Source organism: Scyliorhinus torazame, chromosome 5 (assembly GCF_047496885.1).
Source record: "Scyliorhinus torazame isolate Kashiwa2021f chromosome 5, sScyTor2.1, whole genome shotgun sequence".
Lineage (NCBI taxonomy): Eukaryota > Metazoa > Chordata > Chondrichthyes > Carcharhiniformes > Scyliorhinidae > Scyliorhinus > Scyliorhinus torazame.
Window position 1 is genome coordinate 183,807,385 of NC_092711.1, and position 13,543 is coordinate 183,820,927.

The window sequence follows — 13,543 nt, forward strand, 5'->3', positions numbered from 1 at the left end:
TAAGTCATCTTTGTGTTAAACTCACTTTCTGCCGAATCTTACTAATATCTCTAATACAATTTAGTTTATTTTGAAGTGCTCTCCCACTCCCCTGTCTCCTCCATCCTCACCTCCAACAGGTGAGGAGCTCATGGTACCTCTTTGTCACTAAGAGTGAGACAATCTGATCTGCTGCTTCCTTCCCTTCCACTCGCCCACCGGGACAAACTGTCTCTAAAGTTGCCGTGGGACTTCAGAAGTTATGTTATGAGGAGAGATTACACAAATTTGGCCTATTTTCTATAACACTTCAAAGGTTAAGGAGTGATCTGATTGAAAACTTCAGGATATTAACAGGGGAAGACTGGGTAAAGATAATCTGTTTCCATTGGTTGGAGATTCTAGAACTAGATGCAGATACTCAGTATTTTGGTAGGTTTAGCTGGAAGGAAAAGGACATCATGAAGCTTTGTTAGTAAAGGAAGAGATCAGTGATGTGGTGGTAAATGATATAGGCACTGGAGATCAAGACATCGAATCAGTCTGGGTAGAAATATAAATAGCAAGGGAAAGAAGTCCTCGTAAGTAGTTATCTGTAGGTCCCCATACAGTAGTTCCACAGTGGGGCACAGTATAATGCAGGAAATATTGGAGGCCTGTAAGAAAGGAAGAGCAATAATCATTGGTGATTTTAATATGCATATAGAGTGGATTAATCAACTTGGCAATGGTTTCCTCGAGGGAAGGTTCATTGAATGTATTGTTGCTTGGAGCAATATGTTGTGGAACCAACCACTGAACAGGCTATTCTGGATTTAGTATTGTGTCACCGTGAGGAATTAATTAATGATCTGATAGTTATGGATTCTCGAGGGAAGAGTGATCATAGCATGCTGTTACTAACTTTTGGTTGGTTCTTAATTTGGCTCTATTCGGTAAGAGGCAAAGGAGGAAGATTCTCCCTTGGGTGATACCTCTTATACTGAAAAGGGCTTCGCGCTGTTTTGGGCGGGCCTTGAACTTAGCCTCAATTAATTGGGTCTTTCACAATCAGTTGTATCGATTTTCCTCCAATAGAGGGGTGGTTCCCTGATCGCTGGGCGTGTCCTGGTGACTGTCTGTCTGCTTTGTCTTAGCTTCTTCTGGCGCCGGGGAGTCTGTCCTAACATTGTGTATCTAAATGTTTCCCTTTTGTGGTAGTTTCTGTCCTGTCTGAGCATTTAAGGTTCTGATCAACAGACAGAGCTTGCACCTGCTTGTTTCTTAGCATTGTCCAATTTTCCCTGCATTCTTTGCGGGTGTCCATTTTGTAATCGGGACGTGGCCATCCCAGATGGCTACAATGCTAAATTTCAAATTCAGTTTGAGGTCGTGAAACTGGAGTCTCACCCTAGCATTCTGTAGTTAAACAAAGGTAATTACATAGGCATAAGGACAGACTTGGCCCCAGTGGGTGACTCAAATGACTAAAATGTTGCAGTGGCAGATGTTTATTAAGATATTTAATTCCTCCCAACTAAAAATATTCCAGAGAGGAAGAAAGATTGTGAGAAAGAGAAAAATACATCCATGGCTAAGCAAGGAAGTTAAAGAAACCAAAGGCAATAATGATGACATACTATATTACAAAGGCCAGTGGCAGGCTGGAATATTGGGAAACTTTTAAAGATCGACAAAAGGTTACTGGAAAAGTAACAAAAAGAGCAACGGTAAATTATGACAGAAAACTAGCACAAAATATTAAAGAAGGATAGCAAAAGCTTCCATAAGTATATAAAAGGGAAGAGACTAGCTGACGTGAATGTTGATCCCTTGGAGGATGAGACTGGGAATTTCCGGAAACACAGAAATGGGAGACACTAAATTAGCATTTTTCCTCAGTTTTTACAGTGGAGGGCACGAGTACCATCCCAATAGTAACAGGTATTGCAGAGGTAATAGAATGGGAGGAACTTAGAACAATCATCGTCAATAGGGAAAAGGTACTGAGTAAACTATGGGATTGAAGGCAGACAAGTCCCGAGGACCTGATGACCGACATCTCCTAGGGTCTTAAAGAAAGTGGCTGTGGAGATAGTGGATTCATTGGTTATAAAAGTCCAAAATTCCCTGGATGCGGGAAAGGTTCCAGGGGTTGGAAAAAATGCCAACATCCTTATTAAAAAAAGGCTGGAGGCAGAAAGTAGGAAACTACAGACCAGTTAGTTTAACATCTGTCTTGGGAAATTGTTAGAATTGGGACAGAACAGTGGCTAGCTCTGCTGTCTCGCAGCGCCAGGGACTCGTGTTCAATTCCAGCCTTGGGTAACTGTCTTGTGTGGAGTTTGTACGTTCTCCCAGTGTCTGCGTGGGTTTCCTCCGGGTGCTCCGGTTTCCTCCCACAGTCAAAAGACGTGCAGGTTCGTTGGATTGCCCAAGATAAATTGCCCGTTAGTGTCCAAAAGGATGTGGGGTTGCGGGCATAATGTGGGGGCATGGGCCTAGGTACGGTGCTCTTTCAAGTGAATCGGTGCAGACCTGATGGGTCGAATAGCTTCCTTCTGCACTGTAGGAATTCTATGATTGTTAAGGAAGTAATAACAGGACATTTGGAAAGTCAAAACGCAATTCATCAGCGTCAGCATGGTTTATGAAGAATGAATCATGCTAGACTAACTTCAAAGATGTAACAAGCCAAGTGGATAATGGGCATCCTGTAGATATATCTGGACTTCCAGAAGGCATTTTATAAGGTGCAGCACAGCACAAAAAGTTAAAACACAAGGTAATATCACATGGGATTAGGAGTAATTTATTGGCTTGTATGGAAGATTGGCTAATAGACAGAAGGCAGAGAATCGGGATAAATTGCTCTTTTTTCTGGTTGGCAAGACATAACTACTGAGGTGCCACAGGGTTCGGTCCTCAGGCCCTATTTACATATATTGTCTTGATCGTAGGGATAGAAGATACTCTCACCAAATTTGCAGACGACACAAAAATAGGTGGGATGTTTCCTCAATGCAAGTGGATATGAGTAGGTTCGATTAGTGGGCCAAGATTTGGCAGATGGAGTTTAACGTGGATAAGTGTGAGGTTATCCATTTTGATCTGAAAAATATAAAAGCAACTTTTATATGTCCATGTGGAGTTTGCATATTCTCCCCATGTCTCACCCCCACAACCCAAAGATGTGCAGAGCAGGTGGATTGGTTGTGTTAAATTGCCCCTTAATTGGAAAAAAGAATTGGACACTTTAAATTTAAAAAAGAATATCTAAATGGAGTGTCCTCCTGCATGAAGCACAAAAAACTAGTTTGCAGGTAAAGCAGGTAATAAGGAAGGCAAATGGAATTTTGGCATTTTTTGCGAAATGAGTATAAAAGTAGGGATGTGTTGCTGCAACTGTTCAACGCACTGGTGAGACTACACCTAGAGTACTGTGTACAGTTTTGATACCCTTACGTGAGGAGGTACTTGCATTGAACACAATTCAGAGGAGATTCACAAGATTGATTCCAGAGATGAGGGGTTTGTCTTATAAACAGACATTGAGCAGTTTAGGCCAATGCTCTTTTGAGTTTAGAAGAATGAGGGGAGATCTAATTGTGGTACACAAGATCAATAAAGTATTGACAAAGACATTTCTTTGGGGAGAAATCTAGACTGAGAGATCATAGTTTGAGAAGCGGCAGCAGATTTAAAACAAAGATGAGAAGAAATTACTTGTCAAAGGGTGGTGAATCTGCAATTCACTACCCTGAGTGCAGAGATTCTGGGATGTTTAGTAAATTGAGGCGATAAGACACGGTTTTAATTAGTAGTGGGTTGAAGGGTTATGGAGAACGTGCAGGAAATTGAAGTTGAGGTGAAGAGATCAGCTATGATCGTATCGAATGGCGAGCGGGCTCAAGGGGTTAAGTTGCCTACTCCTCATTCTTCTGTCTTAAATACATCCGGTTCAATCAAAAGTTCATGCCCGCACTTTCAAGAGTCTCCAACTCTGTTCACCTTGTTGATATTTTCTAACTGAGTCTGGACCTTCTGCAATTTAATTTGTCCTTTCCGAACCTCTTTAGGAATCATTTTGAGGAGACACTTGTAACTTCCTTCATCCTCTTACCCAATTCCCAGGATCTCTCACCGCCGGCTCGCCTGTTTTCTCTGTCAGACAATCAGCCATTCCCTGTAATATGTCAATGCCATTGTACACTCAATCTTCATGTAGGAGCTTGCCCATTCACGTTTAACTGAGACTGGTGCTTCTCAAGCCAATGATTGCGACCATTATGATCCCACTCCGAACACCATTTGTATGTCACAGATTACCCAAAAAAGTGGGTTGCGCTCATAAATGATTTTAAAGTAGTTTATTGACAAGCAAGTTTAAATATGATGCATGAGCTTAATAGGCAGAAAAACACACAACCTGTGATAGGCGAGAACTGTTTACCGATCTCGCAGGACAAACAATCGGATGACACGGAGTGAGAGCTGGTCTGCGTAGCTGGTGCCGACAGTCTCCTCTGAACAGTTAACTGGTGTGAGCTGGTTTGTATGTTAGCCTGAAGCCACCACGGAGCACATCAAAATCTCTTTACTCTCAAGAGCCAGTTTTGACCTTCACATAGTTAGTTTACGCATGAGTCATGAGATCCTATCGTATCAGAGTTTAAAATGTCTTGCTTCTGGGTCTGTGCTGGAGACATATCCTTGGCAGAGATAACAGGCCTGTCCGGTGTTTGTTAGCCAGCAAGCTGCTGTGGAAGCTTTCTTCATAAGACAGAGAGAGAGCATGTGAGATATTTCTATAATCCATAAATCTCTGAAGATCTTATAAGGTTATTCGACAGTCAGTTCTGACAGTCCGTTACTTGGACTGAACTTGTCTCCATTCCCGTGCCGAGGGGATTTCTGTACCAGACGGGAGGGATAACATTTGGGAACTCTCGATTCTCCATCAATTACCATTCCCCTTTTTTCTGCTGGATAATGGAGGTGTCACTGTGTGTAATGTGCAAAGAACAAGTCAGTAAGAATCGTCAGCAAGGATTAATCAGCACTTTCTAATTGGAAATGTTAATCATTGGAACTTCTCAGACACTGAATTGTCGTGTTCATACCAAAGATTAGTTTAGAATTGATGTAAGTTCAGAATCTTGTTGTAAAGTAATTTCTGATTAGAATTCTTGAATTATGGAGAAAGATCACAGACAGCAGTTGTTAAAGAGACACTGCAGCTCCGAGAACACAATCAGCTATAGATCCAGAGCTGCAGCTCAGTGACAGGGATTTTCAACATCAGCAGAAATAAACCCCATCTGTCAGGATGAACATATTTCCGTCTTGGATGTGATCAACAGCAGTAATAACAGCAGAATCCACTTCTTCAGTCACTTGTGAACTCGCTGGTGTCTCAGCAGGTTGGATGACTGCGTGAATCCCTTCCCACACTCAGTGCAAGTGAACGGTCTCTCTCCAGTGTGAACTCTCTGGTGTGCCAGCAGGCTGGATGATCGCGTGAATCTGTTCCCACACTGCGCGCAGGTGAACGGTCGCGCCCCCGTGTGAACTCGCTGGTGTACATTGAGGTTGGATGAAGACCGGAATCTCTTTCGACAGCAAGTACAGCTGAACGGTCTCTCCTCAGTGTGAATTCGTTGGTGCCTCAGCAGGTCAAACGATCTAGTGAAACCTTTATCACAGACAGGGCAGGTGAATGACCGCTCCCCAGTGTGAACTCGCTGGTGTGCACTGAGGTTGGAAGAAGACCTGAATTTTTTTTCACAAGAGGTACAGCTGAACAACTTCTCCTCAGTATGAACCCGCTGGTGTGCTTTGAGGTTGGACGAAGACCCAAATCTCTTTTCACAGCAAGTACAGCTGAATGGCTTCTCTTCAGTGTGAACTCGCTGGTGTGCTTGGAGATTGAATGAAGACCTGAATCTCTTGTCACAAGAAGTACAGCTGAATGGCCTCTCCTCAGTATGAATTCGTTGGTGGCAACTGAGATGAGATGAAGACTTGAATCTCTTTCCACAGGAAGTGCAGCTGAACGGCCTCTCCCCTGTGTGAAGTCTCTGGTGCTTCAGTAGGTCAGAGGATCCAATGAATCCTTTGCCACAAACAAGACAGGTGAACGGTCTCTCTCCAGTGTGAACTCGTTGGTGTACCAGCAGGTTGGATAACTGAGTGAATCCCTTCCCACACTCAGGGCAAATGAACGGTCTCTCCCCAGTGTGAAACTTCTGGTGTCTCAGCAGGTTGGATGACTGAGTGAATCCTTTCCCACATACATGGCAGATGAATGGCCGTTCCCCAGTGTGGAGCAGCTGGTGTCTCAGCAGATAGGAGGACTGAGTGAACCCTTTCCCACATTTGGAGCAAATGAACGGCCTGTCCCCAATGTGAGTACGCCGATGCTTTTCCAGCAAGAATGGGTAATTGAACCCTTTCCCACAGTCCTCACATTTCCACGGTTTCTCCATGGTGCATGAGTGCTCATATGTCTCCAGGTTGGATGATCAGTTGAATACTCTTCCATATACAGAACACATGTCCAGATTCTCCCCACTGTGAATAGTGTGATGTTTTTTCAAGCTGTGTAACCAGTTAAAGTTCTTCCCACAGTCAGTTCACTGGAACAGTGTTTTTGCGTCTTGGTGCTTTTCCAGTCACACTGATGTTTGAAATCTTTTCCCCTACACGTAACAGTAAAACATACTTCTTTCCACATTCAATGGCAAATTATATTCCGGCCCTGATGAATTGAGTGATTCTGTCAGATCTTGAAGTGATGATTGGTTTGAGTTTCCCATCTGCAAATCCTCCACTTCTACTTATCTGTAAAAGGGGTTTACAAAACTTATTACCGTCAATACAGGACAGAAATTCAAAACAGACAATTCTAGTTTCTTTGGGACACTTTTTCCCCTCAAAGCTGCAAATCCCCTTCCCACACTCTCCCTCCACCTTGTTTGTGCTGAAATACAAACAAAGTTTTGCACAATTCTTTCTGTGCCTTTTTACAATGAGAGATAATGATATGTTTGATCATTCACTTCAGTCATTAACCATGACAAAACATTAATCTGAGACCCCTGATTTGATTTGTCACGTGTACCGAGATAGTGAAAAGTATTGTTCTGCGTAATGTCCAGACAGATCACTCCATACACGAAAAAAAAAAAGGACAGCATTAATACACAACGTAAATACATAGACACAGACATCGGGTGAAGCAAACGGAGTGCAGTACTACTCAGGAGAGAAGATGTGTGAAGGAATCAGTTCAGTCCATAGGAGGGTCATTCCGGAATCTGGTAACAGCGGGGAAGCTGTTTTTGAACCTGTTAGTGCACGTTCTCAGACTTTTGTATCCCCTGCCCGATGGAAGACCCTGATCGACTACACAGAACATGTCCAAAACTGGATTTAATAAGAAATGGTGAAGGTGATTTCTCCAAACCTCCCAGGGTTTCCTTCCTTTTTTCTCCCACTCTAACCAAGTTAAATCTCGGATCAGCCTCATGGCCCATTCTCTTCCTGAAGACTAATTAACTCCAATTAAATATTGAGAACACTGAAGACACAGTTTTCAGTCACTGTTCCAATCTCCATTCACTAGATATCAGCTCGATCCCTCTCCGTGGGAAGACTCTGAGATGAAGTCAGTCTGGTCACAATCTCAGTGTCACATTTGACCTCAGGGTGAGTTTCTGACCTAATTTCTGTGCCATCACGAAGACCGCCTGTTTCCACCTCTGGAATTATCACCAACCTCACTCCTGTCTCAGTGCATCTGCTGCTGAAACACTCATTCCTGCCATTGTACCAGACTTGACTATTCCAACACACGCCTGGAGGTGCTCCCACATTCTCCGCTCCACAAACTTGACACCACGCCAAAGTTTTCAGTCTGTGCCTTCACTTAGAGCGACGCTCATTCCCCTACTTCTAACCTTCTTTGAATACTGGTCAAGCAGTAACTTGATTTTGTGAATCTCATCCTCCCTTGATTTCTAAACCCTCCTTACCTCTGAAATCTCCTCCGACTACATAACACTGATTTCTCTTCAGGGAGAATCCAGTACTAGGGGCCACTGTTTAAGTATATAGGACAGAGATGAGGAAAAATAATTCTCTCAAAGGGGGTGAATCATAGGTAAATCTTTGGAACTCTCTCCCGCAAAAAATGGTGGAAACAGAGACTTTGACTACCTTTAAGGTAGAGATTGATTTTGCATAAAGGAGACATTATCTTGGGTAGGCAGGAGTTTACAATCAAATCAGCGACTTTGTGTTCAGTGCCCTCATCCCAGGCTCTCAAATTAGAGCTACAGCACCACAGAGTTGCTACAGTGCATAAGAAGGCCATTCGGACCACCAAATCTATACTAACACTGTTGAGTGCACTGGGCCCATTACCCTGCCCTATCCGCATCTAACCTGCAAACGCTTGGGCACTAAGAGGCAATTCATTATGGCCAATCCGCCTAACCTGTACATTATGTTGCTGAAAACAGCGGGTCTGGTGGCCTAAAGTGCATATGTGTTAATGCAAGAAGTATAACGGGTAAGGCAGATGAACTTAGAGCCTGGTTGAGGGAAGGACAAGATTGGCAGCTAAACATTCCAGGATTTAGATGTTTCAGGCGGGATAGAGGGGGATGTAAAAGGGGTGGCAGAGTTGCGCTACTGGTTAGGGAGAATATCACAGCTATACGACGAGAGGACACCTCAGAGGGCAGCGAGGCTATATGGGTAGAGATCAGGAATAAGAAGGATGCAGTCACAATGTTGGGGGTTTACTACAGGCCTCCCAACAGCCAGCGGGTGATAGAGCAGATAGGTAGGCAGATTTTGGAAGGAAGTATAAGCAACAGGGTTTTTGTGATGGGAGACTTCAACGTCCCCAATATTGACTGGGACTCACTTAGTGCTAGGGGCTTGGAGGGGGTAGATTTTGTAAGGAGCATCCAGGATGGTTTCTTAAAACAATATGTAGATAGCCCAACTAGGGAAGGGGCTGTACTGGACCTGGTATTGGGAATGAGCCCGGCCAGGTGGTAGAAGTTTCAGTAGGGGAGCATTTCGGGACCAGTGACCACAATTCAGTAAGTTTTAAAGTGCTGGTGGACAAGGATAAGTGTGGTCCTAGGGTGAATGTGCTAAATTGGGGGAAGGCTAATTATAACAATATTAGGCGGGAACTGAAGAACATAGATTGGGGGCGGATGTTTGAGGGTAAATCAACATCTGACATGTGGGAGGCTTTCAAATGTCAGTTGAAAGGAGTTCAGGACCAGCATGTTCCTGTGCGGAAGAAGGATAAATACGGTAAATTTCAGGAATCTTGGATAACGAGAGATATTGTAGGCCTCGTCAAAAAGAAAAAGGAGGCTGGAAGGCTGGGAACAGACTAAGCCTGCGTGGAATATAAGGAAAGTAGGAAGGAACTTAAGCAAGGTGTCAAAGGGGCTAAAAGGTTTCACAAAGTCATTGGTAAATAGTGTTAAGGAAAATCCAAAGGCTTATTACACATACATAAAAAGCAAGGGGGTAGCCAGGGAAAGGGTTGGCCCACAAGGACAGGCAAGGGCATCTATGTGTGGAGCCAGAGGAAATGGGCGAGGTACTAAATGAATATTTTGCATCAGTATTCACCAAAGAGAAGGAACAGGTGGATGTTGAGTCTGGAGAATGGTGTGTAGATAGCCTGGGTCACTTTGAGATCCAAAAAGACAAGGTGTTGGGCATCTTGAAAAATATTAAGGTAGGTACGTCCCCAGAGCCTGATGGGATCTATCCTAGAATACTGAAGGAGGCTAGAGAGGAAATTGTTGAGGCCTTGACATAAATCTTTGGATCCTCACTGCCTTCAGGTGATGTCCCGGAGGACTGGAGAATAGCCAATGTTGTTCATTTGTTTAAGAAGGGTAGCAAGGATAATCCAGAGAACTACAGGCCGGTGAGCCTTACGTCAGGGGTAGGGAAATTACTGCAGAGAATTCTGCGAGACAGGATCGACTCTCATTTGGAAGCAAAGGACGTATTAGCGAGAGGCAGCACGGTTTTGTGAAGGGGAGGTCGTGTCTCACTAACTTGATAGAGTTTTTCGAAGAGGTCACAAAGGTGATTGATGCAGGTAGGGCAGTGGATGTTGCCTTTATGGACTTCAGTAAGGCCTTTGACAATGGTACAAAAGGTGAAGTCACACAGGATCAGGGATGAGCTGGCAAGATGGATTCATAACTGGTTAGGTCATAGAAGGCAGAGAGTAGCAATAGAAGGGTGCTTTTCCGATTGGAGGGCAGTGACGAGTGGTGTTCCGCAGGGATCAGTGCTGGGACCTTTGCTGTTCGTAGTATATATAAATGATTTGGAGGAAACTGTGACTGGGCTGATTAGTAAGTTTGCAGACGACACAAAGGTTGGTGGAATTGCGGATAGCGATGAGGACTGTCAGAGGAGACAGCAGGATTTAGATCGTTTGGAGACTTGGGCAGAGAGATGGCAGATTAAATTTAATCCAGACAAATGTGAGGTAATGCATTTTGGAAGGTCTGATGCAGGTGAGGAATATATAGTAAATGGTAGAACCCTCAAGAGTATTGATAGTCAGAGAGATCGAGGTGTCCACAGGTCACTGAAAAGGGCAACACAGGTAGAGAAGGTAGCCAAGAAGGTGTATGGCATGCTTGCCTTCATCGACCGGAGCATTGAGTATAAGAATTGGCAAGTCATGTTGCAGCTGTATAGAACCTTAGTTAGGTCACACTTTGAGTTTAGTAAGAAGTCTTACAACACCAGGTTAAAGTCCAACAGGTTTGTTTCGATGTCATTAGCTTTTGGAGCGCTGCTCCTTCCTCAGGTGAATGGTTTAGTGAGTTGAGTTTAGTGTTCAATTCTGGTCCCACACTACCAGAAGGATGTGGAGGCTTTAGAGAGGGTATAGAAGAGATTTACCAGGATTTGGCCTTGTATGGAGGGCATTAGCTATGAGGAGCGGTTGAATAAACTTGGTTTGTTCTCACTGAAACGACAACGGTTGAGGGGCGACCTGATAGAGGTCTACAAAATTATGAGGGGCATAGACAGAGTGGATAGTCAGAGGCTTTTTCCCAGGGTAGAGGGGTCAATTACTAGGGGGCATAGGTTTAAGGTGAGAGGGGCAAGGTTTAGAGTAGATGTACAAGGCAAGTTTTTTTACACAGAGGGTAGTGGGTGCCTGGAACTCGCTGCCGGAGGAGGTGGTGGAAGCAGGGACAATAGTGACATTTAAGGGGCATCTTGACAAATACATGAATAGGATGGGAATAGAGGGATACGGACCCAGGAAGTGTCGAAGATTGTAGTTTAGACGGGCAGCATGGTCGGCACAAGCTTGGAGGGCCGAAGGGCCTGTTCCTGTGCTGTACTTTTTTTTTGTTCTTTGTGGAAGCACCCGGAGGGAGCCGGGAGAAAGTGCAAACTCCACAGCCAGTCAAGGCCGGGAACTGAACTCGGGTCCCGGTGCTGCGCCGACCACACTTTCCTCCTTTAAGATACTATTCATGAAAAGGAACAGTGTCAACGTTTTTAATCTGTCACAGAGCAGAACAGAGACAAGAATATCAAATTTCAAAAATTATCTTTCACGCTCATATGTCTGAGTGACACTTGCTGCAAGTCCCACACACGGAGCTGGGCTTTGTTGGCACAAGACACATAACTATACCCCTATAAAGATGGCAGCCGCACAAGCGCTCTCTTATTTTTTGCCTTCTTATAAAGAATGCGGCCATTACCTGGGTCTATCTCCGGTGAAAAAGCCTCAGATGTCGGTCAGCGAGTACGCCACCCAAATGGCAGCTTGAGGATTCGGTAGCGACACCGTGAGTTTATGAAACCTGGCGAACCAATGCCGACCCTGTCTCTGTTCACAGGTTTGTTTTCGGCTCCGGATCCGCACTCGGTCTGTGTAAAACCTGGATTTTAAATCCACTCACTGGAACGCAAACCGTCTGCCTGCAAGGACTGCGCATGCTCCAATCCACAACGATTGACGGCAGCTCCGAACCAGTAGCAAGGGCAGGGGGCGGGTCTGGGGGACTGAGCAGGAGTGGCTGGTCCTCCGAACAATCGGAGGGACTGAGTGAGTGAGTGAGGCCGGGCTGAGTGTGAAGCATGCGCAGTACGAGTGCTGTCTCGGGATGTAAGATGCTTGGTGTGCTTTTCCAGCGGGTGAAAAAGAGCCGGCTCCAAGAGAGGAATAGAGCCGGAGGATAGACTGGGAGGATTCATACAAGCCCGGTGGAGGACTCCAAACACGAATTGGAAAATATTTACAGGGGTTTAGAAGGGGAGGATTTACACACAAAAAACTCAAACCAAGAGAAATGAACCATAGAATGCTTTGTGCATAAGGAGGCCAATTGGCTCATCGAGTCTGTACCTCGGTCCACACCCCCACGCTATTATCCCTGGAACCCCACAACCCACCTAACCTGCACATCTTTGGATGCTAAGGGGCAATTTAACATGGCCAAGCCACCTAACCTGCACATTTCTGGACTGTGGGAGGAACCGGAGCACCCGGCGGAAACCCATGCAGAGAACACGTAAATTCCATACATCACCCATGTTCGAAATTGAAGCCAAGTCCCCGGTGCTGTGAGGGAGCAGTGCAAACCACTGTGCTGCCGTACCGCCATAAATGTGTCTCAATTTCTATCCTGGATTGGAATGATTTTTTTTTGCAACCATTTTACAGCATATTAAATGGGAAAGATTTGCAGGTGTGAAACTACAACCAAACACCAGGTAAAGAACTGGCAGTCACTTGATTCAGCAGGGCGTTGGCAGAAAAAAAGTTTGATATCTTAAATCTTTTCCCACAAACAGTACAATGTGACTGTAAAAGCACAGATGTTCAAAATTGTATTTAGACCACTGTAATAGAAATAAAACATGCTAGAAATGCTCAGCAGGTCTGGCAGAATCTGTGGAGAGAAACAGAGAAAGTGTTTCAGATAACATGACCTTTCATCCATTCCAGGAATACTGGGCGGGATTCTCCACTCCCACGCTGAAGTGGCCGCGCCGTCATGAACACTGTCGAGGTTCACGACGGCGCAGAACGGCCCCGGTCCCGACCGATTCAGGCCCTGACAATGGGCCAGGATCGGGGCCGCGTCATCTACACGCGCCAGGCCTTGTTGCCCGCGTAAAAGCGGCGCCGCATAGATGATGCGGCCGGCGCCGCATAATGGGCGTCATGCGCGGGTTGGCCGGCGCCAACCCGTACCATGCGTGGTTGCCGTCCTCTTTAAGTCCGCCCCGCAAGAAGATGGGGACGGATCTTGTGGGGCCGCGAAAGGAAGGAGGTCCTCCTTCGGAGAGGACGGCCCGACGATCGGCAGGCACCGATCGCGGGCCACCCCACATTCCAGGTAAAGCCCGGTGCAGGACCCCCCTCGACCCCCCACAGGCCGCCCCCCAGTGTTCACGCACCGCCCACGACTGCAGCGACCAGGTGTGGACGGCACCGGGGGAATCCGCCGTTTTGGCCTGGCCACACGGCCCATCCGGGCCTCAGAATAGC

The 13,543-nt window shown here is 45.5% G+C and overlaps 1 protein-coding gene across 1 annotated transcript; it reads right to left on the reverse strand.

Moving 5' to 3' along the window:
• Positions 1-4,313: 4,313 nt before the first annotated feature.
• LOC140420789 (uncharacterized) lies at positions 4,314-11,944 on the reverse strand. The gene is made up of 2 exons (XM_072504809.1): positions 11,748-11,944; positions 4,314-6,801 (listed from the first exon to the last, which is right to left on the reverse strand). Exon 2 carries the CDS (start codon positions 6,444-6,446, stop codon positions 5,352-5,354), a length of 1,095 nt encoding a protein of 364 aa, XP_072360910.1. The 5' UTR covers positions 6,447-6,801; positions 11,748-11,944; the 3' UTR covers positions 4,314-5,351.
• Positions 11,945-13,543: the final 1,599 nt, after the last annotated feature.

Excerpts from the sequence above, each read along its gene's own strand:
- LOC140420789 (XM_072504809.1), bottom strand. The coding sequence starts at position 6,446 with ATGGAGAAACCGTGGAAATGTGAGGACTGTGGGAAAGGGTTCAATTAC.